We start from the raw sequence: 22,902 nt of genomic DNA on the forward strand, positions 1-22,902 counted from the left end.
GGGACTGAACTAAAGCACACACCGGGGGGGGGGAAAAAAAGCCCTGAAATAATCACGCTATCCCAGCAGCGACCATGATTCAATTCTTTCTCGAGAGGAGGTATGTTCCCGACCTCAGGCCCCTTCTTGATTTATATTTTTCGCTGTGTTTTCATACTATCATATCAGAGAGTGCCGCCGGTTTTCCGTATCTCTATTAAATCTGTAGAGCACTAGGGAAAGATTTCAGGCAAGGCAGCATTACCAGTGTTGTCGGTGAAATGACTAATGTGACGACGAGTGTGTTACACTGGAAAGGGCATTATCAATTTTAATGTCGTGGTTTTTTTGTACTACTGGCTGGATCGCCTCCTCTTCTCCATGAGGTACACGGAGTTTTCTCATTGCATTCTGGGAAACGGCAAGTGGTTCTTAGAAGAGCTGCTGCTGTTCAAGGAGGGCACTGTGTTACCTTAAAGTCTTTTTTTCTTTGGTGGTGTTGCTCTTACTTCCAATTTTCCATCTTGCTTTAGAGAGGCTTCTTGCTGCTTTTTGAGCCTTACAGTTTTCTGCAAATTCGTGAACATAGAGGCTGCCAGCTGCTTGACTTTTCTGGCGCTATTTTTTTGCAGTCTCTGGCTGTGGACATAGTCTTGATGATCAGCTCAGTGACACTGGAGCAACAGCAGTGGTTTTCAACATGACCACAGTTTTGCCGTCTCTGCTATCCAGTACAGGGAAAACAGAGAGATGTGGGCTAATACATTTGTGAACCTGGTGTTCACTGAGTTTAGCTTTCCTAAGATTACGTCGGTACTACGTTCACTCATATACAGGAAAGGAAAGTATTTACTCCTCTCTATTTTCTTCCATGTAACGAAACTATCGTCTGCATATTGGAAACCCTGGGGATTGTAGCAAATGTGCTCTGTGAAACCCCTCAGGTACATGTGCATCATCTTGATGTTTCGTAAGAGGATTTATAATAAATTTTTGTTTCTTAAGTCTAGAAACTTCCAAGAGGATAATCTTTTGGATTTCTTTCTCTTATAAATGAATGCTTTGGTATCAACAGTATAAATGCAGTTGTACTGAAGATACAGTATCCATTGCTAGTCTTGTAGATATTCCTCTTATTTCCTTGTTGCAGAATGTATTTGAGCATTAGGTAGTTCCAGTTTCAAATCATAGATCTGGGAAACAAGGCCTTAAAAAAAGACAGGGCTATGTGATGTCTAAACTGAGAAGGGCCACAAGGCCTTAGATGTACATTGTACAGCCAGATACTTTCGTGAAGATTATTAATGCATGTGGTTTATCAAAACTGGGGTAAGTGGGCAGGTTGGTTTTGAATGTATTTCTTAACAAGGCGAGCGTGAACACCAGCTCTCTCCCATAAGCGGCACAAACCGATTCCCGGTTATTTCTTTATCATTAACTCGGTTTTGCAACAGTGGAATGGGAGAGGAAGGTGAAAACGCCTGTGATCAAGAGACAAAAAGAAATCTGCCTCCTTGAGCCCGTGCGAACGGTACCACTTAGCAACTCTGACGAGACGGCACCCCGGGCTGCCTGGGAAAAGGCAGCACATCCCCCGCCCCCCGGCGGGTCTCACTCCCGGACCGCTCCCGCGCAGGTTGGCTGCTGATGGGGCAGTCGCCCGTACAAATCCCTCTTCACCCATGCCGCTTGAGGAAAGGGGGCCATGAGCTGTTTCGGACGGTGGGCTGCAGGATGGCACCCGGCTTGAAGAACTTGCTATACATTCAAATTAATTAATTATGTATGAATTTGGTGGTTGTTAGTGGTGGTGGTTTTGTTTGTTTATTTGGTTGTTGTGCTTTTAATTACTTGAGCAAGGGGAGCAGAAAAATAACAAAAACACTCAAAGGGCTTTTAATATCTTCCGAGTCCTATTTGCTTTACTGTGTGATTCAATCCCACGAGTTTATCTTGTGAAGGTTAATGGAGGAGAGTTCAGGCTGAAGCCGAGTTATCTCGTCGCTGCATAAATGCAGCGGGTGGTGGATAACGGAGCGGACAGTCCCCACCAAGAGCCCTTGTTTCTCCAGCGAAGACGAAACCCTCCGGCTTTGTCGGTCCAGCCGTGGCAAGCAGAGATTTTCCTGCTCCCTGCGCCAGTGTCAGAGACGGGGATTTAAGGACTGGTGCCTCCACGGTGGGGGGGAGGGAGCGAAGCCGGGGTCCATTACGGATGAGTCGAAGGGGGGAATGCGGTGTAATACGGGATGATTCGAGAAAAGAAGTAGGGAAGGAGGCCGGGCTGGGCGGAGAAGGACGACGCAGAGGGGATGGGGGCGTTGCGGGGGTTGGAGGCAGAGTGGGCTACCCTGCTCTGCGGCGCCCTCCAACCTCCCTGCACTGCGAGAGGCACCTGGTAACAGCAAGGAGATGGCAAAGGGTCAGCTGTCACCAGGAAGGGCAGAGCAGGGCCCCGGCTATGTAAAATCCAGAAACAAGCGATTTGTTTTTCAGCAATGAAAGAATTTTTTAACTCGTTCATTGTCAGGAAATAAACCCGTAGGGTAAGCAGGAGAAACCACATTATTTAGTTCAGATAAGTGCTATAAACAAACTTTGTTTCTTCTGAAGCTTCCTGATGTCCCCTGGTGTTTATAGCCTGTAACATTTCCTGCTGAGAAACACAGTGTTTCATGCAAATGTTCTCAGGTGGAAAATACTGTAAAAATGAAAAAAATGTAAAATACGTGTCTGTTGTCAAGGTGTTTTGAAAAGGGTTCATAGCTCTGCCTGTTTTTATCAACATTTTAGAAACCCTCATTGTTTGATTTTCTTGTTCTGTCAAAAAACGCCATATTACAAGCCACTCTTATAAGCCTGAAGTACAACACACACCCCCCATGAGTTTTTGTGTGACATATAAGTAGCAGTTAAGGCTAAAACTCCAGGAGCTAGCTATGCCTTACACCCACGTGACCATTTCAAGTCTTCCATTGAATTTTTACCAGCAATTTCAAAAGACAGAGTTTAAAAGCCCCTGCATGTAGGGAGTGGAACTCATTCAGATAAATTCTCTGGGCTTCCTGAGTCAGCTCAGCTGAGCCCAAGTACCCGGGTTTTTCTGTGATGCAGTCAGTCCAGTCTGCTGGTGGATGGAGGACAGGAGGAGGAAGGGTTCCTATTTAAAGACATATTTTGATGTGTAGAATGATTGGGGCTATGTCATTCCTATGGTAATTCATGTTCCGTTTTCTAAGCGGGATGACTTAATGTGCTAACCGTGCTGTAGCCCAAGAGCACAAGGCAAGAAAACTTTACCATGCGGAGTGTTCAAATTGTTTTACGTTGCAGTGGCTGCTACTTGTTACAAAAAGAAAAGGAGATGCATACAAGAGATGCAAGCATTTCTTCATAGCTCAGATTCTGTGGAAAGGTAGTGCAAGATCCCTTACTCTATCTTAAGTTCAAATTTAGCCATAATTCTCCATGTGTGCCCTCTTCTTATTTTAGGAATTATTTATTTCATTTTCCAATTACCCTTTCAATAACAAAATCTACATGTAAGGCAAGTAGGCATACAAGTACCAAAAGGTTGTGGATTCTACTGGTGATGAAAACTCCAGGCTGTTCTGATACTCCTTTCAGACACAAACTACTTATTTTCTAGTTTTTAAATGCAAATATATCCCGAATTGCTTCCCAAGGTTTTCTGAGATAAAAAATGAATGGGAGAACCTTTGTATCATTTTTGACATGGAATGTTTTTGGAACAACCTCTTCACCAGGACGGACAGTCAACTTAAACGTTAATTATTTGCAGCCACCAAAGAAAGCCAAGGTAAAGCAAAAAAAAGCCCCCCTAAGCCTCCCCAAAACCAAACAAAAAACCCAACCAAAACCAAAACCAAAACCTGAAAAACAAACAAAAACCCCACAAAAATAAAAACAAAAGAAACATGAAACAAAACCTAACACACACACACACACACACAAAAACCCCAACGACAACGAAAAACCCCACCCCAAAATTAAAACAACCCCCCTCCAAATAAACAAACCAAAACAAAACCTGCCAACAAAACCAAACTAAAACATCTTAACTTACATAGGCCTCTGTTTCTGTGACCCCAGTCGCTGTGCCTGATGACGGTAATACATCTTTCTTCCTTGTAGGTGAGCCGAGGAAAGGGGTGTTCTCAGCTGTATTCCCCTTTACTTCCATCCCTCTTCTCCAGAGACATCTGAGTCTTTTCTTGAGCTGTGTTGTGCTCTGACACAGCACAACCCCAAGACCAGGTTTCTGGAGCCCAAGGACTCATTCTTTTCCTTTACAATCTTAAACAGGCACATTTTTGTTACTGGCCAAAAGCATTAATCAAAGTGTACATGAGACCAAATTTTTTTCCATAATTGCAGTTAATTCTTCCTCCCTCTGTGCTAATTACTTCAAAATATACTATTTTCTATTGAAACTGGAGAAGCTGCAAAATGTTTTATTGAGGTAACAGTGATTTGACAAGTTCAACAGGTTTGATGGCAAGGTTCACCTTATTAATTACTGCATAGACAAAATATACAAAGGAAAATTAGGTTAGCCTTGAGTTAGAATGATTCATGCAGAGGCTGGAGATACAAAGGGTAAGGAATACAAGGGTTATAGTAATTAATATTGAGTGGCTACCTGGACTAGTAATGTTTCATTAGAATCAATTCAGCATGCAATCAAAATTACTGAGGCAAAATCAAAGTTACCATACTATGAATTGTTAAGAACCTACCGTAACTCAGGAAACAGTGCTGACCTGCGTGGTTAAACAGGGAATTGCTGGGTAAGCTCAAGTGGAAGAGGAGAGTTTAGAGATCATGGAAGGAGGCATTCTGTGATTCTGTGTGACTTGTGCTAGCCATAGTTCGAACTAGGGTTTTCTTTTTTAGGATAACACAACTGAATTTGACTTTTGTATGACAAATTACAAAAGTCACTGACAAATTCTTCTGATGATCATCATCGCTGTCAAAATATGAGCACTTTTAGTTTACAATATTTTCTAGACCCTTTTCCAACAACCCACACATCCCACTACACAAAATTCTAGAGACTGGAATACACCGTAGTTTACTCATCTTTTTAGGTACCAGACATACAGAGAGGCCCAGAATATGCAAACTATGCCTCAGAGTTTGCACTAAGGAACTTCAAGAGTAGATCTCTAAACTCTGCTTGAAGCTGCTGGAGAACGGAGTATGAAGGACACCTGTAACCCCTGGATAACTGAAGTAAAATCTGTGAGGTATTTATCAGCCTTTATGCTGACATTAACTGATAAAGAGGTTGCCGATTTAAGAGAAAACCAATGCCTGCCTCTGTACCCCTACTACCAAACAACACACAGAGGGTGACTTTTGTGATTCTGTGGTCCCTGCATAGACTGTGTTAACAAGCCCAAAGAATATGTTTGGAATTCAGGATTGTTCATATCTATTTTGAGAGAAGATGATAACAGATTTGATGTGCGTTGAATTACATAAGAATGTGATAAAGTTATTCAGGAAGCCTCCAGGTCCTAGCTGAAATAATTTAGGACTGGTTAGTAGCTATGTGATAAACTCTGACAGTTTACTGTGTCAGCCTACAGCAGCTGGTTTCTTAGTTTTTAATAGTTTAGTACAATCAATGACACAGGAAAGGTCAGATAAGTATGAAATAATATCAATATTCATTTTGTGCCTTTAGTTACAGGGGCAATTTTCTCTACTTAAACTAAAGCAGTCATAGAAACTATGCAAGATACTGTAGTACTAATCACACACACAGTAGAACTATTAGGCAAATCACTGAAGAAAAATAACTTTCAGAAAGGATTTGTTTTACTAATCACTGGGCTATTGGTAGCAGCTTATTAAGATAAATCTACCTAGTTACTATATACATTTTTTTTCTAGTATAGTGCATTGCAGATACCTCTCACTTCTAAAAAAAAAAAAAAAAAAAAAAAAAATAGAGCACTATCAAGTAGATGTCCTTACAGCATTTACAAGACACAAAAGTTTCCATTAGTAAAAATATTCTTTCCAGACTAGAAAACTACAGAAACCCCTTTTCCTTTAATTTACAACAGTTAAAACATAAATGCACTTACAATTTATAGTAATGTAACGCAAAAGAACAACGCTCTTAGTATAAATTAACTCACCCAGAAAAAAAAAACACAATAAAAATATTTAGTCATGTTGCACAAGTAAAATAGGTGTTTCCCAGCACGCAAAATACGAGAACTGCTTTTTTGTCAAAACTAAACATAAACAGGAATTAAAAATAATTGAAATAATAACATTAAGAAACTGAAGTTTTCTTCGGTGTTGGACTGTACAGCCCTTTTAATGAAGAGATGGGTGGCTCTTAAAAGAGCCTTTGGGTTAAAAAAAACTTACAAACATGGATTTACTTGGAGCTGGTGTACTTGGTGACAGCCTTGGTGCCCTCGGAGACGGCGTGCTTGGCCAGCTCGCCGGGCAGCAGCAGCCGCACGGCCGTCTGGATCTCCCGCGACGTGATGGTGGAGCGCTTGTTGTAGTGCGCCAGGCGCGACGCCTCGCCGGCGATGCGCTCGAAGATGTCGTTGACGAAGGAGTTCATGATGCCCATGGCCTTGGACGAGATGCCCGTGTCGGGGTGCACCTGCTTCAGCACCTTGTACACGTAGATGGAGTAGCTCTCCTTGCGGCTCTTCTTGCGCTTCTTGTCGCCCTTCTTCTGCGTCTTGGTCACCGCCTTCTTAGAGCCCTTCTTGGGCGCGGGGGCGGACTTTGCCGGCTCAGGCATCGCAAGAAAAGCGCGCCTCTCACGGACTCTTAATATCACAGAAACAACAGTAAAGCCGCGAACTGAGAGCGAGCAGCCGTGTGCGACCAATTTATAGCCACTTTATGCAAATGAGGAGAATTACTTTTGCTTACTTTCATTGGTTAAAACACAACTTTACAGCCTAACTCCCATGTAGACGGTTTTTATTGGTTAGAATTCGATTCACCTCCTCATTGGCTGCCCGGAGGAGACCTACTTCTCAGCCTATCAGCGAAGGGGCGAGGTTGGAAAGCGACGCTATAGCTGAGGCGCGGCGGCGCGTTTCACCGTTGATACCAGTTGCTCTTAGAAGCCAGCTAGCAAGTAAGCAAGCAAGGATGTCCGGCCGCGGGAAACAGGGCGGGAAGGCGCGGGCCAAGGCCAAGTCGCGCTCGTCGCGGGCCGGGCTGCAGTTCCCCGTGGGCCGCGTGCACCGGCTGCTGCGCAAGGGCAACTACGCGGAGCGGGTGGGCGCCGGCGCCCCGGTCTACCTGGCGGCCGTGCTGGAGTACCTGACGGCCGAGATCCTGGAGCTGGCGGGCAACGCGGCCCGCGACAACAAGAAGACGCGCATCATCCCCCGCCACCTGCAGCTGGCCATCCGCAACGACGAGGAGCTCAACAAGCTGCTGGGCAAGGTGACCATCGCGCAGGGTGGGGTGCTGCCCAACATCCAGGCCGTGCTGCTGCCCAAGAAGACCGACAGCCATAAGGCTAAAGCCAAGTGAACAAGGGAAAAGTTGCACGTTGTCTCCTCCGAAAAACAATCCAAAGGCTCTTTTCAGAGCCACCCACGATATCATAAAGAGAGCTCAGTCATCCAGACTACAGTTACCTTGCTTTATATGAATGACTCAACCAGTGTTTTGTCTTTTTTTTCCTCCATTTTTATTAACAGCAATTTTGGTTTGGTGCTGATAGTGACACTGTTTTCGTAACACAAAGTCGCGCCTAAACGTTCTCCCAAAGCAAGTTCTTCCTGGTATGGGATATTTTCTGTTTAGCTCTTATGCCAGAGAACATGGGAACAGTAACAATGTATTTCGGCGATAGCTTCCGTCCCTGCCCCTTCTTCCGCACTTTTCTTCTCTGAGAGTGGCTGGAACAGCACCAGAGATTGAAAGCGCAATCCTCTTCGGGAAAGGGGGGGGTGGGGGGAGGGGTAGCGGGCCGAGCTCTCTGCTGGCCAATCCTTAGTCAGGGCGGGCTTTTCAATACTAAGATCCTTTTCTTTCTCATCGTGAACAAAAGGAATGCAAGAGCTCAGGGCTATTTTCGGGTCAGTAAGGAAACCCCTCCTCCCCCAAACAGATAAAAGCATTTAAGGAGACAAGAGAAATAACACAAGAGATTAGACATGGCTCAGTAGTAGCATGCCTGGTAATTGCATTACTTTTGTAACAAAATATATTCTTAAAAAAAAGAACATCCGCTTTTTAAACAAATCGTTATTATAAAACATTGCTTCCTGGTAATCAAGCCAATTACTCGCCAAAAAAAAAAATATGTAAAAGTCTACACTTCCCCAAAGCCACCGCATTATACTGTGGTCGTTAGCGGTTTTTTTTCGTTAATCGTAGGGGACAAAAGACACAATTGACCTCTGACGACTTACGAATTACTGGATCCTTGCTGAAGGTTACTGCCGACCCCGGTGCCTCAGCTCCTTTAGGGAAAGTGTGGGTGGCTCTTAAAAGAGCCGTTGAATAGCAAAATGGGTAGAGAAGGCCTTTTCTTTCTGGTACAATTTACTTCTTCTTGGGCGCTGCCTTCTTCGCCTTGGCTGCTTTGGGCTTGGCCGCCTTGGGCTTGGCTGCTTTGGGCTTCACTGTCTTTGCCTTGGCCGGGCTCTTCGTTGTCTTTTTGGGGCGGCCAGCTTTGGCTGCTTTCTTAGGAGCCTTAGCCGCTTTCTTGGCCGCGGTGGCCGCCGGCTTCTTGGCTTTCTTGGGACTCTTCTTCACCGCTGCCGCTTTCTTGGGCTTTTTGGCTGCGCTGGCAGGCTTCTTAGCTGCAGGCTTCTTCGGTTTGGCAGCAGCTGCCCGCTTCCTGGGTGGTTTTTCCTTCACTTCTCCAGGCTTCTTGTTCAGGCGAAAAGAACCGGAGGCGCCGGTGCCCTTGGTCTGCACCAGAGTACCCTTGCTAACGAGGCTCTTAAGTCCCAGTTTGATGCGGCTGTTGTTCTTCTCCACATCGTAGCCGCCGGCGGCCAGCGCCTTCTTGAGCGCGGCGAGCGAGAGCCCCTTGCGCTCCTTGGAGGCGGACACGGCCTTGGTGATCAGCTCGGTGACGCTGGGGCCCGCGGGCTTGCGGGCTCTGGAGCCGCCCGCCGCTTTCTTCGGCTTCTTGGCGGCGGCCTTGGCAGCGGGTGCGGGCGCATCGGGGGCGGCGGCGGGAGCGGTCTCCGACATCGCAAGCAACGTTCTCTGCAGAGCAGACGAAGACAATTGGGCTGGCGCGGGTCAGATGCTCGTATTTTTAGAGAGGAGCCGCGCGGTGATTGGTGCGTTGCAGAGCCCGCCCCGCTGCACGGCCGGGGAGCCCTTCGGTGTGCTCGATTTGTGTTTCTTTGGACTAACAAAAGTGTATTTTCCCCGGAATTTCTGCCACGAAATCGCCCCATTTCCCCGGTGAGGGAGAAGAAGAGCAGGTACTTGCGTTCGGGAGAGTTTCCAGCCGCAAACACGCGAGCTGAGTTAAAGGAGAAGCGATAAATCCCGTGTGCTGCTGCTTGAGAGACCTCTGAAGAGAGAAACTTTTGTTTTTCCTTGCAAATTAAAAATTTCCTTTTGACATAAATGTTACAGCAACGCCTCACTCTGATTCTTTAGAGGGTTTTCTCGGGGTCGAAGTCGAAATCTGCCGGTTTAAAGCTATTTTGACAGTTTAAATTGATTTTGAAGAGGAGGAAGTAACACAAACTCCTCTTTCAGCTCTGAATATGGATTAAGAACCGGTTCCTTTGACCATGTGTTTTACCTCCTAAAACGCTAAAGTCTAGTGAAATTGTGTCTCGTACAACATCCTATTGCACCTATTATATTGTCATAAGCAATTTATTGATATCTGGAGATTTATGAACATACAGTTGTTTTATTTAGTCTTCCTGGAATTTCAGTAGAAGGGAGGCAAACTTCCTCTGCTACCATGTGTTTGGTGTTTTCTTTCTTTTGTTTGTTTTCCATGTGAATATCTGTTCCAATTATTAAGTAAATCAAGCTATTTGCTTTTCATGTTACATTTCAATTTCAAGTAAACATTTATTAGACATCTGATATTACAAAACTGCAGCTTCATAAAAGAAAGGAACATCCTAAACTTCTGGTGATATTTACTGAAATTATCTTTGCATCTTAAGTAAGTTAAAATGTGCAAGGGCTAGCATAGCAGTTTAGTAGTTATGCTTTTACTACCCAGAGAGTATTATTTCATTATGTATTTTCTCTATGGTAGTAGAACTTAAAAACATATTATTGTTTGGTTTTGGTGGGGTTTTTTTTTGTTGTTATTTGTTTGGTTTATGTCACACAGTATATCTACTCAAAGGTTCATTATCTAAAGCAAATTCTGCATCCTCTTCCCACTCTAAATGTAATCCACCTAAGTCTTCCTTATGCATTTTGCAGGTATTACTGAAATGAGGAAATGCTTTCGGGACAGAAACGGGCTTTGTGATAACCCGAGTTTTAACAAGGGGAGAGGTAGGCCATAGGCCGTTCCTGAAGAACCAGGAAGCATTCAATCAATATTGATATCTTCTGGAAGATGATGTAATATGCTAAACAGAGCAGAGCTCTGAAATAAGTATCTCATTAATCTGTACCTGAGTATAAGAGTATTTTATAATGGTGTTTTATCCATTGTCTTTTGAAGTTATTTAAGAATCACAAAGACTACACTTTAGCCCTGCCCTCTGATTTCCTTTGATATAACCAAATATAACATATAATATGAACACATAATTTAAGAAGATATTAGCAACTCAATTTCAGATCATATGAATAGGCAGTTTTAGCTAAGTGTAATCCTATTTTCACCTCCTTGCTTTATTGCAATGGCTGTTTTGTAAATACTAGGTGTGTATAGAACCTGAAAACATTTTAGTTTGCTGTAAAATTGGGTTATAGTGAATATGAAACTGTGAATAAAAGCAATGTAGGAAAAAAATTAACCTCTACCCTAGAAAAAAAAAAAAACGAAAAAGGTTGCAGAAAAAGTGCACCTGAGCTCTGTAATGCCTCAACAGGAAGACAGTTGCGAGAAGGACTAATCAAATTGGGACTTTCAGGGTCTTATTTGTAAAAGTTATGTAACATAAAATAACAATAGAGGAATGAAATATATTTCAGTGGATGTGGGTATTGAAGATATACTTTCACAAGTTACCAAAACTGAGGTAAAATAAATACATATTTTTTTGAAGCCTATATCCTATATGTGTTTGTAGATTAATGAATGAGACCTTCCATTGACTTGACTACATAGTAGCAGCATTGAGAGGAGGTGGCATTTGGCAGCTACCAGGACACTTCATAGCACATAGAGGAAAAGCATAGACCGTGAGTGCCATGTCAGCAAAATGAAAATTCATGTTGCCTACTCTTGTTTTTTTGAACTCATACATGTTTACTTCAGTAACCTTCACTGGAGGAGATTTAAATACTCCAGCCCTCAGTTGTGGCTTCACAGAGTGCTGATTCACATTTATTTGTGGCTGAAATTGAGGTGGCTAAAATGGTCACCATTCCAGTTGTCTGCCTGGCTTTTCTCCCAGCAGTTGCACCTCTCCCCATTCACAGGAGGGACAACTAATAATGTGTGTAGCAGCTTCTGATCTCCAACATTTACTATCTTAAAATAAACTGAAGCAACTTCAGAAATTTCATGACACAGAGAGAAGCTCTGGTATTTCTTTTTTAATGGCTTTGCAGCAAAGACATAACTTTAGTAATGTAGAATTGCTGCTTGGAACACGTGCCCTTTTCTGCATGAAAGGAATATATGCAGGAACAAAATTTGGAAAGTTAAGGTACATTTGGCAATTTTAAGTCACAGCAGATAGGTTAGGAGGAATGGAGAGAGGTACTCAGACTAAAAAAAAAGTAGTGAGATATTATATAAAAGGCAGGAATGGCAGTTTCACCTTCAGCTGAGCAAATGAGAAAATTAAATAATCCTGTAGACTCTGACATACAGTTTGACTTTCTCAGTGAGACTGGAGGAAGGTAGCCTTCATCATTCATTCAAAGAGGAGGAGAGTGACACTAGAATCTCCAGAGATACTTTTGGGGAGAACGTCACGGTTATGTCTACTACATCTGAATGACTTCAGTCCTTCTTACCTCACGGGCACCCCAGCAGGCCACACTACATTACAAAGCTGCACAGGATTACAATCTGAACTGTACAAGTCACTTCCCTTCAGTACCCAGGTGTGTCCAACTTTTGAAGTTATCTATTATACTAAGACCTCTTGGCACATGCAAGGAGATACATGAACCACAGCCAATGGCTGACACTGCATCTGAGAGCTGTCAAACATTCCCATCTCCGGTTTAGGAGTTGCCAGTACTTGTTCCTAAGAAAATGAGCTCTGGGTTATATTTGGATATGTATGCAATAATGAAAGGTAGCACAGTAGTTGTTCTTCTCAGGCAATTTTGTTAGGAGGCATTAGCATGAGAGCTAGACACACAAATGTGGCTAATGGGCTGCTCTACCTGCTGTAGGTGAGTCCTATATTCAGTCATTGTTAGACAGCTGGAGGAAGTACAGCTGACATGCCTCTGTACCACAGCCTCTGTCCTTCCTTCCAGTGGCAGTTTCCAGAGAGATTTAGGTGAGGGCCTTTATGTTGTGCTGCACTCCTGCATACATGTTCTGCAGGAAAGAGGTATAAATAGTCCCCACAACCATGATTACACTTCTATTACAGTGTTACACCCATACCTTACCTGCCCTCACTGACTTCATCCGAGTTATGAACATAATAACTCGTGATCAAACCAGCCAGCACAGTTTAACAGCTTTTATCTCTCACCTAAGCAATTTTAAAGTGGTACCTACCAAACTACAAACTGGTTGCAGCTCAGCAAACAAGTCTCTGCCTACATGGTACTAATGCTGCTGCTGCGGTTGTTAAGACTCCAAAGTGCAACGAGGACACACAAGGCCTTTTAAATCCAGTGTATGGCTAAGCATCTATGGTGGACAGGACAAATAGGGTAGGGCAACAGATGACTGTCCCTCCAGACTCAGCTTTCTGGAATGTTGCACACTCCTCCCTGTACTCTTGGTTAAGGGCTGGGGCACCTGTAGTGGCCTCCCTTCATCATTGCCATGGTATGTCATTTGGGAATTGAAAACCTATAGTCCAAAACCTGAATTTGTCCGTATCTTGGAGGCACTGGGAAAGATACCCTTCCTGGGAAAGAAAACAAACAAACAAACCAAACCAAACCAACAAAAAAAACCCCAAAACAGACAAACAAAACCCAACAAACAAAAAACAACCATCAAAACCCCAAAAACCAACTGAACAAAAACACACCCACCCAACCCAAGGAAAAAAAAAACAAAAGGCAAAAATGCAAGGGGCCAAAAACCTTCCCAGAACAGCTAATGAGGGAAAAAATGATGCACTTTGTTCTGTACTGTATGGGAGTTTACAAGGTTAACACATTCTCACTTTTCTCATGGACAGGCAAAGAAAATGTCCTCGCTGTCAGTCAGATATCAAAGAACAGAATTATCTGTGTTGTAAAGTACTTTAGTTTTCTAAAACTAACCTAAGGCACTTCACAAACTGTGTTCTGGACCACTCTGGCATGCTTTGAATGCAGTCATCAACCAGCAGTTGAGGACCTCACATCCTGAGACAAACTGTCCATGAAAGGTAGGCAACGTTAACGGAAGGTCTATCAGCCATGGCTCCCCGAAGAAATAATCTTCTCCTGAATCAATACTGCCTCTCTTTCACCTGTGTTTAACAGTGAATTCCACTAAGGAGGGGTGCCACCATGTTGTCCTTTCAAAGCAACCTCTCTGTCAGCACTGAAACCTGGCTGCTCAGACCAGTGAGCAACTCACAGAGTGATGCTGAGCAACTCACTCTTCCTTCTCACAACCCACCGGCACTTCTGCATGCTTTCTGCCCTCCACCCCTTCCTATTTGTGTGCTGGCACTCACTGTCAATGCTGGTAAGAGGGAGCAAGCAATGTGACCAATCTATGTGTCCCCTCCCTGTCCAGCCAGAATGATGTTTGGTACCTACAGAGGGACAAAATGTTCTTGGGCACATAATGCATGCACAGCTGGTCTGCAATCCGCCATCTCCCTGGCTGGTGACACCCCAGATGCTGATGTGACAGGCTTTCAGGTACATTTGGGTTAGCAGGCAACCCATTTTTTTACCACATAGGCAGTTGTCATTCTTTAAGCCAAGCTACCAACAAAACCATGATAGCTGCTTGCTCACGTCTCCTTCCCCCTCACGCCTAAGCAGGGGAGAGAATCAAAAAAGAAGAAACTCGTGGACTGAGAGAAACACAGTTTAATTTAAAAAAAAAAAAAAAATCATAATAAATAGAACATAAAATAAAATACACTTAATGCAATTCCTCATGAAATCCGTCCACACCAAGCAGACAGTCTGGGAAGCAGCACCCTGGTCCTGAACAGCTGATCCCAGAGAGAGAAGAGAGAAAAAGGCAGAAAGGCCTACAGGCTTCTGCAAATGGCAGGATGGCAAAAGGCCAAACTAAAGACACTCCTGAACAGAACTCTATCAAAATGAAGCAGAAGGAGAACCAGAACAGGTTTCCGTCCCAGTCCATCCCAACTCCCTCCTGACTGCCACCTACCCAGAAGATCCCAACTCTCCTTAAATATGAAGCATGACACTAATGGCATGGAATATTTTTACTGATCAACCTGGATGTCAGTCAAGGTCTGCCCCATCTATGTCACCCTTCCTAGCTGCCTCATACTTGTGGGCAGAGAGTTCAGAAAGTCTTTGGCTCCCAGACAGCAACAATTAAAAACTTTAATTCTGTCACAGAGTGTTGTCGTCTTGTTCTCAAACTAAATCCAGACAATGACCGTGACAGCTATGCCAATGAAAGGTTTCTAACTGCATGAAGGAAAATTAACTAGTTTTCAGTCAAACCAGCACAACAGTGATGGTGGCACCCAGACACTGTGTTGGCTGGACTTCTGCCATCGCTGAGAGCCAAAGCACTGTGTCATACCCCATGTGAAGGTGCTCTCACTAGGTGATGCTGCCTTGCCGGTTATCCTCAGAGATGTGGGGGTGAAGCAGATACTGGCCCCAGATAAGACTGTGCCATCTTTCTAGAGCAGGAGTATGTCAAGATACCTCTGGGTTGCCAGCAATATAAGATAGCTGTCTTCTCATAAAAGGGAGAAAAAAAGCTTTTGAAGAGTTGTTCAGTCTATACGAGTGCTGTGCTGCAGCTTATGTTTTTTATGGTACATGCTTTACAGCTGTGCAGTCCATGGACTAGTGCCAGAGCAGCACTGTCCCAGGTTAGGATGTCATCCAGACTGCCAGGGGCACTGGAAGGGCTGTCTGGTGCCTGGATTTCCCCACAATATACAAATGAGGCCAGTCACTCAGCACTCCTGCTATCAGACAGGTAGGAAATCAGGAGTCTGGCTTCACAGGCTCATGAGATTATGCTTATACAGTGTGGGCACATTCAAGAATATATTTCACCTATTTTGCCTGCAACTTGCCTTTTATGATCTGATCCCAGAAAGAAGGACTGGCTTCCATAGTAAGTGCATTAAGTCTAAATCTTTGTCCTCCTGGCATACTTTTTTTTTTCTATTTTGGACACGGAAAATGGAACCAACTTTTGGTTCATTCATGCATAAAATAAGAAGTAGAATAACAAGTTCAACTTTTGTGTACTGTTTGAGGTTAGTAGTTTGTAATATCCTATGTTTAATTGTATGGTTAACAAAACTAGCCCACAAAACCAGCACTGAACAGCTAGGAGCAGGGATCAGCCTGTGCCCAGCTGTACAGGGGTGGTAGGTAGAGAAAACAGCTGCAGTTTTTGGTTTACCCAAACTCCAATAGGAGATGCATTAAAGAAACCTTATAGACCAAATTACCTAAAGCTGTTGAGAAAAGGGCCTGCTGATCAATAAGGTAATCATTTGTGTAATACTGGTAACAACTTTGGAGATCTAATGCATGCTCATTTATATAAAAATCTACCCTGGGGGGGGGAAAAAAAAAAAAAGAAAAAGAAAAAAAAGGAACCAAAACCTAAGTGGAGGAAAAGGTGCTTATTACCCTAACAGAGTGAATGGTCTTAGCTCTGGGGGTTTTCTTTAGGTTGCTGTTTTGTTTGCATATGATTTTTTGGTTTGTGGGAGTTTATTGTTTTGGTTTGGTTTTTGTTTGTTTGTTTGTTAATTTTTGTTTTGTTCTGTTCTCTTCTGGTTTGTTTTGGTTTTTGTCACCTTTTCCCAGGGCAGCAGGGTCACCTGGTTATGATCTTTTAAATGTTGAAAGAGACACTAGCTCTATTGGGCCAGAATCAGGGACACACAAGCCATAAATCTGGAAGAAGAGAGAGGAAGAATACAGAATGCACTATCAGAACTTGTTTCTGCCATTAGGAATAACACCATGCATCCAGAGTGGGGAGAAATGTATGGGCAATATGAGTAGGACAGCCCTGAGATGGTGCTGCCCTTTGAATTGTTTTCTGGGCAGAGACATATGACCATGATACTGAAAGAACTGAGTAACTCACAGGAAACTTCCGCCTGGGTCAATATCCTATCGGTAACTGAAGCCAGCAAAAAAGAGCATAAGAACAATAACTGATGTCTCAAAGTGATCTCTTAGGTCTTAGTGATTTGTAGGCCAGGGACTCATTGAGTCAGAGGGGATATCTTTGAACTGGAAAGCCTTGAATGGCTTTTTCTCCTGTCTTTTTATTGATTGTTTTATCCGGACATAACATCTATAATTTTTCATGCTTTAGGATATGGCTTTAGCGTGACAAATTATAAGAGGCTGAGCCATAGACCTGATTTTCCTGATGCTTCACAGCACGGGCCAAATATGAGCATGAGGACATGAAGGTGACCTGCCAGTCCTTACATTCAGCAGACGGTTCTCAATACGACCACGGAGCCCTTGCGATGGGAGCTCAGAACTAAGGAGACACGGTCAGCACGACCTTAACTAGGGGCCGCAGAGGCCTCAAGGCCGCCAGCTCCCTGCACAGGAGGGAGCTCAGCCCCTCCGAAAAGGAAGGTCTGTGCGCCGCCGCCCCGCCCGGAGGCGAAGAGGCCGGAAAACGGCGCTTCAGCGGAACCGGGGCTGGGAGAAGGCGAGCGAGGCGGAGGCCGAAGCGGAGGCGGGGACTGGCGCGGCGAAACCGGGCGAGGACCCGGGGAGGAGCCCGAGAGCGCGGAAAAGCGAAGGCCCCGCCTGGCCGCGCCCGCGGAGGGGGCTGGAGGCGCAGGCTCCGCCCTCGCCAGCCGTGCCCGCCCCTGCTCCCAATCAGGTCGGACCTCTCGCCATAAAGGCCGCGGCGCGGGCGGCAGCGCTTCATATTTGTGAACAGACACAACTAGAGGGATGTCTGGCAGAGGCAAGGGCGGCAAGGGGCTCGGCAAGGGGGGCGCCAAGCGCCACCGCAAGGTGCTGCGGGACAACATCCAGGGCATCACCAAGCCGGCCATCCGCCGCCTGGCTCGGCGCGGCGGCGTCAAGCGCATCTCGGGGCTCATCTACGAGGAGACTCGCGGTGTGCTGAAGGTGTTCCTGGAGAACGTCATCCGCGACGCTGTCACCTACACCGAGCACGCCAAGAGGAAGACAGTCACGGCTATGGATGTGGTCTATGCTCTCAAGCGCCAGGGCCGCACTCTCTACGGCTTCGGCGGCTAAAGCTTTTTGCTCCCATACCATCTCGAGAAACAAAGGCTCTTTTAAGAGCCACCCACTTTTGTCTTTAAAGGAGCTGTGTCGTGGTTTTTGTTCAGATCGTTTTCAATCAAACCTTTTCTTTCTCTTTTCCCCCACCACACCCGTTTTTCTTGCTTAGGTGCAGTTGGCCTGCGTGGCCTTGCAGTTTGGTTCGGCACGCTTCTTCAGCGCTCTGCTGCTGCATCGTTAGCCTTCTTAGCTCTTGTGCTGTCTCCTTTTGATAGCTACTTTCGGAACAGCTTGCTGCAGCCTTCTGCCCTGCAAGGCGAGCAGCGTGCCACTCTGACTTCCTGGGGCATTAACCGATGCCAAGTAGCGCCAGAAGGTGCTGGGGCCTGAAGGGCAAGCCTACTTAGCGGCTTTAGAGAAAAAAAACGGTCCCTCTGCCCCAACAGAATAAAAAGGAAAAATGCCAAAGCCGACCCCGTCTCGCTGAGGTCTCTACCGCAGCGCGGCGGGTCCTCCCTTTCCTCCTGCCCGCTCGTAACTGCAGGGGAAAAAGGGCAGTGACCACGCAGGGGTCGCTTTAGACGGTGGGGTGTGGAAGGGGCCTCCTCGTTCTTGCGCGGGAGGGGCTGGTGGCCTCTGCAGGCAGGCCGATTCTCTGTCGGCAAGCGGGTTAAGCGCCCTTGTTCTTTCAAGAAGGCCGCGATAGTGACGATTGGCTTCAGGCCAGCCCGCGCTCGGTGGAGCCCACGTTCCAATCCACGGGCGCTCGCGACAGTAACACCAAGCCCCACCCCACCACTCGACTGGGAGAGCAGACCAGTGCTCTGCCCGCCGAGGCAGAAGTGCAGGCCCCACAAGGAAAACGCTCGTTTCACGGTGAGCACCTGAACTCCCCAGCATAACCGGGCCGGGCCGGCCACAGAGGGGAAGACCCCGCCCTCCAGCGAGCCAATCCTCCCCCCGCAGGACAAACGGACGCACAGCCGCCCACCTTGCTACTCACTCAGTAGCATTTCAAGCTCCTTCTCGAGACTGTGGGTGGCTCTGAAAAGAGCCTTTGGGTTTTGCTTCTGTGCTCCGGTGCTTCTCCGAGGTTGTCTTACTTGCTTTTAGCCTTGTGGCTGTCGGTCTTCTTGGGCAGCAGCACAGCCTGGATGTTGGGCAGCACCCCACCCTGCGCGATGGTCACCTTGCCCAGCAGCTTGTTGAGCTCCTCGTCGTTGCGGATGGCCAGCTGCAGGTGGCGGGGGATGATGCGCGTCTTCTTGTTGTCGCGGGCCGCGTTGCCCGCCAGCTCCAGGATCTCGGCCGTCAAGTACTCCAGCACGGCCGCCAGGTAGACCGGGGCGCCGGCGCCCACCCGCTCCGCGTAGTTGCCCTTGCGCAGCAGCCGGTGCACGCGGCCCACGGGGAACTGCAGCCCGGCCCGCGACGAGCGCGACTTGGCCTTGGCCCGCGCCTTCCCGCCCTGCTTCCCGCGGCCGGACATGTTCACTCTGTCGCTCGCTGCCTAGCCCCCACTGCTACGCCACCAGCAACAGGCGGATTACCCGCGCCCTCAGGCCCCGCTCTTATATCTCTTCCCTTTGCGCGGCCGGCGCCTCCTGATAGGCCGAGGCGCCTGTCGGGGAACGCGAACCCAATGGCGGAGCGAATCTCGTTCTGACCAATAGCGAGGGGGGAAGCTTTGAAAGGCCTCCGCGCGCGCTCTCGAGTCCGCCAATGACGAAGCGGGACGGGCGGGTTTCAGCAGCCGGCTCCGCCCGGACGGAACGGTCGCTGCCGCCGCAGCCCGGACCCTCTGGGCCGCGCCGCCGCACAGTTGTTCCTATCTTATTTAGTTTTTTTATTTCAAGCAGCCGGGTCAGCAAAGCGCGTCTTGGGAGCGCGGAGCTGAGGAGGTAGACAGACAGAGAGGAAAAAAGAGACAGCGTGCGTGCGTGCGTGAGGGGGAGCAGAATCGCGGGGGGTTAGCGGTAGAGGGGGAAAGGTCAGTCAAAGGTCAGTCCCCGTCAGTTCAAGCTTGGCTTTTTTTTTCCGCAGGGGCCAATTTCACCTCTTTCTAGCAGCAGGTCACCCCAAAGATTTCTGACCTTTCAAGACTGTAAAGCCACCACAGGTCGCTCCCTTTTGTCATGCCATCACATACCCTTGCCCAAATGCATAGTGGGGGACACTAATTGAACACGGGTTCTACACTCATGACCTGATTATATTCAAAATTTCAGCTACAGACTTTGATTCCTATTCTCATAATCCGAACCTTGCTTCGTTAGTACAGTTTATATATTTACCTTACATTAATACAGACTAAAAGGATTCTTTGAGTCCAATATCGCAGCTTTTAGTATTGTTTCTATAATAGTATTTTTTTTAAAGTGCCGTCTTCCTTCCCTTCTGTTGTGATCTTATGTACTATCTGTTTCAGTAGTATTTCAACGTATTATAGTAATGATTCCTATAGATTTCAGAGAAATTTTAGCTCTGCATGGAAATATCCATAGAGGAAAAAAAGCACAGTGAAAGAAAGCTCTAATGACTAACTCACTAAAATGCCTAGAAAATTTTTAAATCACTACTATATGAACGACAGACAAAAACCTGAAAAATACGGTGTTAAAAACCGGGGGTTTTTTTAGCCTGCACACAGGAAAAAGCAAGAACAAAAGCGGAGAAATTCAGGCTCTGTCAGCCAGTGGCGGGACTTTCATTGTTTGATTCCACCAATGAGAATCAGTTTTTACTCATCCGCCTATCAGGGAAGGGACCAGTGCTATATATACTCCTCGACCATACGCAGGGTGTCAGTCGTCTTCATACTTACTGCTTCAGCAGTGTTTCTAAGACATGGCGCGCACGAAGCAGACGGCGCGTAAATCAACCGGCGGGAAGGCGCCCCGCAAGCAGCTGGCCACCAAGGCTGCCCGCAAGAGCGCGCCGGCCACCGGCGGCGTCAAGAAGCCGCACCGCTACCGGCCCGGCACGGTGGCGCTGCGCGAGATCCGGCGCTACCAGAAGTCGACGGAGCTGCTGATCCGCAAGCTGCCCTTCCAGCGCCTGGTGCGCGAGATCGCGCAGGACTTCAAGACCGACCTGCGCTTCCAGAGCTCGGCCGTCATGGCGCTGCAGGAGGCCAGCGAGGCCTACCTGGTGGGGCTGTTCGAGGACACCAACCTGTGTGCCATCCACGCCAAGCGCGTCACCATCATGCCCAAGGACATCCAGCTGGCCCGCCGCATCCGCGGTGAACGTGCATGAACTTGGTTTACAATATTACCATCTACATTGAAAAAATATTTTAACAAAAAAGGCTCTTTTAAGAGCCACTACCTGCGCAATAAAAAGGGCTGTGACACAGAATATATTAAAAATTTACTTGAATCATGCGTAAAGTCTTGAAAAACTGTAACTAAAGTTGTCAATACAATCAGCCGGTGATTGTCAAGGCTGTTATCAAATAGTGTTCCTCAGTATGGATTGAGGGGGATTATGGGGTGGCCCAGGAGGGTGCTAGCTGCGGCAATATGCAGTGCAAGGAAAGGTGTACAGTTTTGGAAGTTAGGAAAGCTTTGGCATGATGGTGAGAGTTGTGCTACCTTTCCCCCTCTACCGCTAACCCCCACGATTCTGCTCCCCCTCACGCACGCACGCTGTCTCTTTTTTCCTCTCTGTCTGTCTACCTCCTCAGCTCCGCGCTCCCAAGACACGCTTTGCTGACCCGGCTGCTTGAAGTAAAAAACTAAATAAGATAGGAATAACTGTGCGGCGGCGCGGCCCAGAGGGTCCGGGCTGCGGCGGCAGCGACCGTTCCGTCCGGGCGGAGCCGGCTGCTGAAACCCGCCCGTCCCGCTTCGTCATTGGCGGACTCGAGAGCGCGCGCGGAGGCCTTTCAAAGCTTCCCCCCTCGCTATTGGTCAGAACGAGATTCGCTCCGCCATTGGGTTCGCGTTCCCCGACAGGCGCCTCGGCCTATCAGGAGGCGCCGGCCGCGCAAAGGGAAGAGATATAAGAGCGGGGCCTGAGGGCGCGGGTAATCCGCCTGTTGCTGGTGGCGTAGCAGTGGGGGCTAGGCAGCGAGCGACAGAGTGAACATGTCCGGCCGCGGGAAGCAGGGCGGGAAGGCGCGGGCCAAGGCCAAGTCGCGCTCGTCGCGGGCCGGGCTGCAGTTCCCCGTGGGCCGCGTGCACCGGCTGCTGCGCAAGGGCAACTACGCGGAGCGGGTGGGCGCCGGCGCCCCGGTCTACCTGGCGGCCGTGCTGGAGTACTTGACGGCCGAGATCCTGGAGCTGGCGGGCAACGCGGCCCGCGACAACAAGAAGACGCGCATCATCCCCCGCCACCTGCAGCTGGCCATCCGCAACGACGAGGAGCTCAACAAGCTGCTGGGCAAGGTGACCATCGCGCAGGGTGGGGTGCTGCCCAACATCCAGGCTGTGCTGCTGCCCAAGAAGACCGACAGCCACAAGGCTAAAAGCAAGTAAGACAACCTCGGAGAAGCACCGGAGCACAGAAGCAAAACCCAAAGGCTCTTTTCAGAGCCACCCACAGTCTCGAGAAGGAGCTTGAAATGCTACTGAGTGAGTAGCAAGGTGGGCGGCTGTGCGTCCGTTTGTCCTGCGGGGGGAGGATTGGCTCGCTGGAGGGCGGGGTCTTCCCCTCTGTGGCCGGCCCGGCCCGGTTATGCTGGGGAGTTCAGGTGCTCACCGTGAAACGAGCGTTTTCCTTGTGGGGCCTGCACTTCTGCCTCGGCGGGCAGAGCACTGGTCTGCTCTCCCAGTCGAGTGGTGGGGTGGGGCTTGGTGTTACTGTCGCGAGCGCCCGTGGATTGGAACGTGGGCTCCACCGAGCGCGGGCTGGCCTGAAGCCAATCGTCACTATCGCGGCCTTCTTGAAAGAACAAGGGCGCTTAACCCGCTTGCCGACAGAGAATCGGCCTGCCTGCAGAGGCCACCAGCCCCTCCCGCGCAAGAACGAGGAGGCCCCTTCCACACCCTACCGGCTAAAGCGACCCCTGCGTGGTCACTGCCCTTTTTCCCCTGCAGTTACGAGCGGGCAGGAGGAAAGGGAGGACCCGCCGCGCTGCGGTAGAGACCTCAGCGAGACGGGGTCGGCTTTGGCATTTTTCCTTTTTATTCTGTTGGGGCAGAGGGACCGTTTTTTTTCTCTAAAGCC

General features: G+C 47.6%; 7 protein-coding genes across 7 annotated transcripts; 4 read left to right on the forward strand and 3 right to left on the reverse strand.

Annotated features, from left to right (window-relative positions):
• Positions 1-6,063: 6,063 nt before the first annotated feature.
• LOC136003066 (histone H2B 1/2/3/4/6) lies at positions 6,064-7,171 on the reverse strand. Its single transcript, XM_065658356.1, has one exon. The coding sequence runs from the start codon at positions 6,782-6,784 to the stop codon at positions 6,404-6,406; it is 381 nt and encodes a 126-aa protein (XP_065514428.1). The 5' UTR covers positions 6,785-7,171; the 3' UTR covers positions 6,064-6,403.
• On the forward strand, positions 7,041-7,650 carry LOC136003060 (histone H2A-IV). The gene has a single exon (XM_065658349.1). The coding sequence runs from the start codon at positions 7,144-7,146 to the stop codon at positions 7,531-7,533; it is 390 nt and encodes a 129-aa protein (XP_065514421.1). The 5' UTR covers positions 7,041-7,143; the 3' UTR covers positions 7,534-7,650.
• Positions 7,651-7,685: 35 nt separating this feature from the next.
• On the reverse strand, positions 7,686-9,234 carry LOC136003048 (histone H1.01). The gene has a single exon (XM_065658333.1). It carries the CDS (start codon positions 9,211-9,213, stop codon positions 8,554-8,556), a length of 660 nt encoding a protein of 219 aa, XP_065514405.1. The 5' UTR covers positions 9,214-9,234; the 3' UTR covers positions 7,686-8,553.
• Positions 9,235-17,423: 8,189 nt separating this feature from the next.
• Positions 17,424-17,754, forward strand: LOC136003078 (histone H4). The gene has a single exon (XM_065658367.1). The coding sequence runs from the start codon at positions 17,431-17,433 to the stop codon at positions 17,740-17,742; it is 312 nt and encodes a 103-aa protein (XP_065514439.1). The 5' UTR covers positions 17,424-17,430; the 3' UTR covers positions 17,743-17,754.
• A 1,075-nt stretch (positions 17,755-18,829) lies between these two features.
• LOC136003062 (histone H2A) lies at positions 18,830-19,219 on the reverse strand. The gene has a single exon (XM_065658351.1). It carries the CDS (start codon positions 19,217-19,219, stop codon positions 18,830-18,832), a length of 390 nt encoding a protein of 129 aa, XP_065514423.1.
• Positions 19,220-20,577: 1,358 nt separating this feature from the next.
• On the forward strand, positions 20,578-20,988 carry LOC136003053 (histone H3). The gene has a single exon (XM_065658341.1). The coding sequence runs from the start codon at positions 20,578-20,580 to the stop codon at positions 20,986-20,988; it is 411 nt and encodes a 136-aa protein (XP_065514413.1).
• Positions 20,989-21,821: 833 nt separating this feature from the next.
• Positions 21,822-22,211, forward strand: LOC136003063 (histone H2A). Its single transcript, XM_065658352.1, has one exon. The coding sequence runs from the start codon at positions 21,822-21,824 to the stop codon at positions 22,209-22,211; it is 390 nt and encodes a 129-aa protein (XP_065514424.1).
• Positions 22,212-22,902: the final 691 nt, after the last annotated feature.

Source organism: Caloenas nicobarica, chromosome 1 (genome assembly GCF_036013445.1).
Source record: "Caloenas nicobarica isolate bCalNic1 chromosome 1, bCalNic1.hap1, whole genome shotgun sequence".
In the NCBI taxonomy this organism is placed as follows: Eukaryota; Metazoa; Chordata; class Aves; order Columbiformes; family Columbidae; genus Caloenas; species Caloenas nicobarica.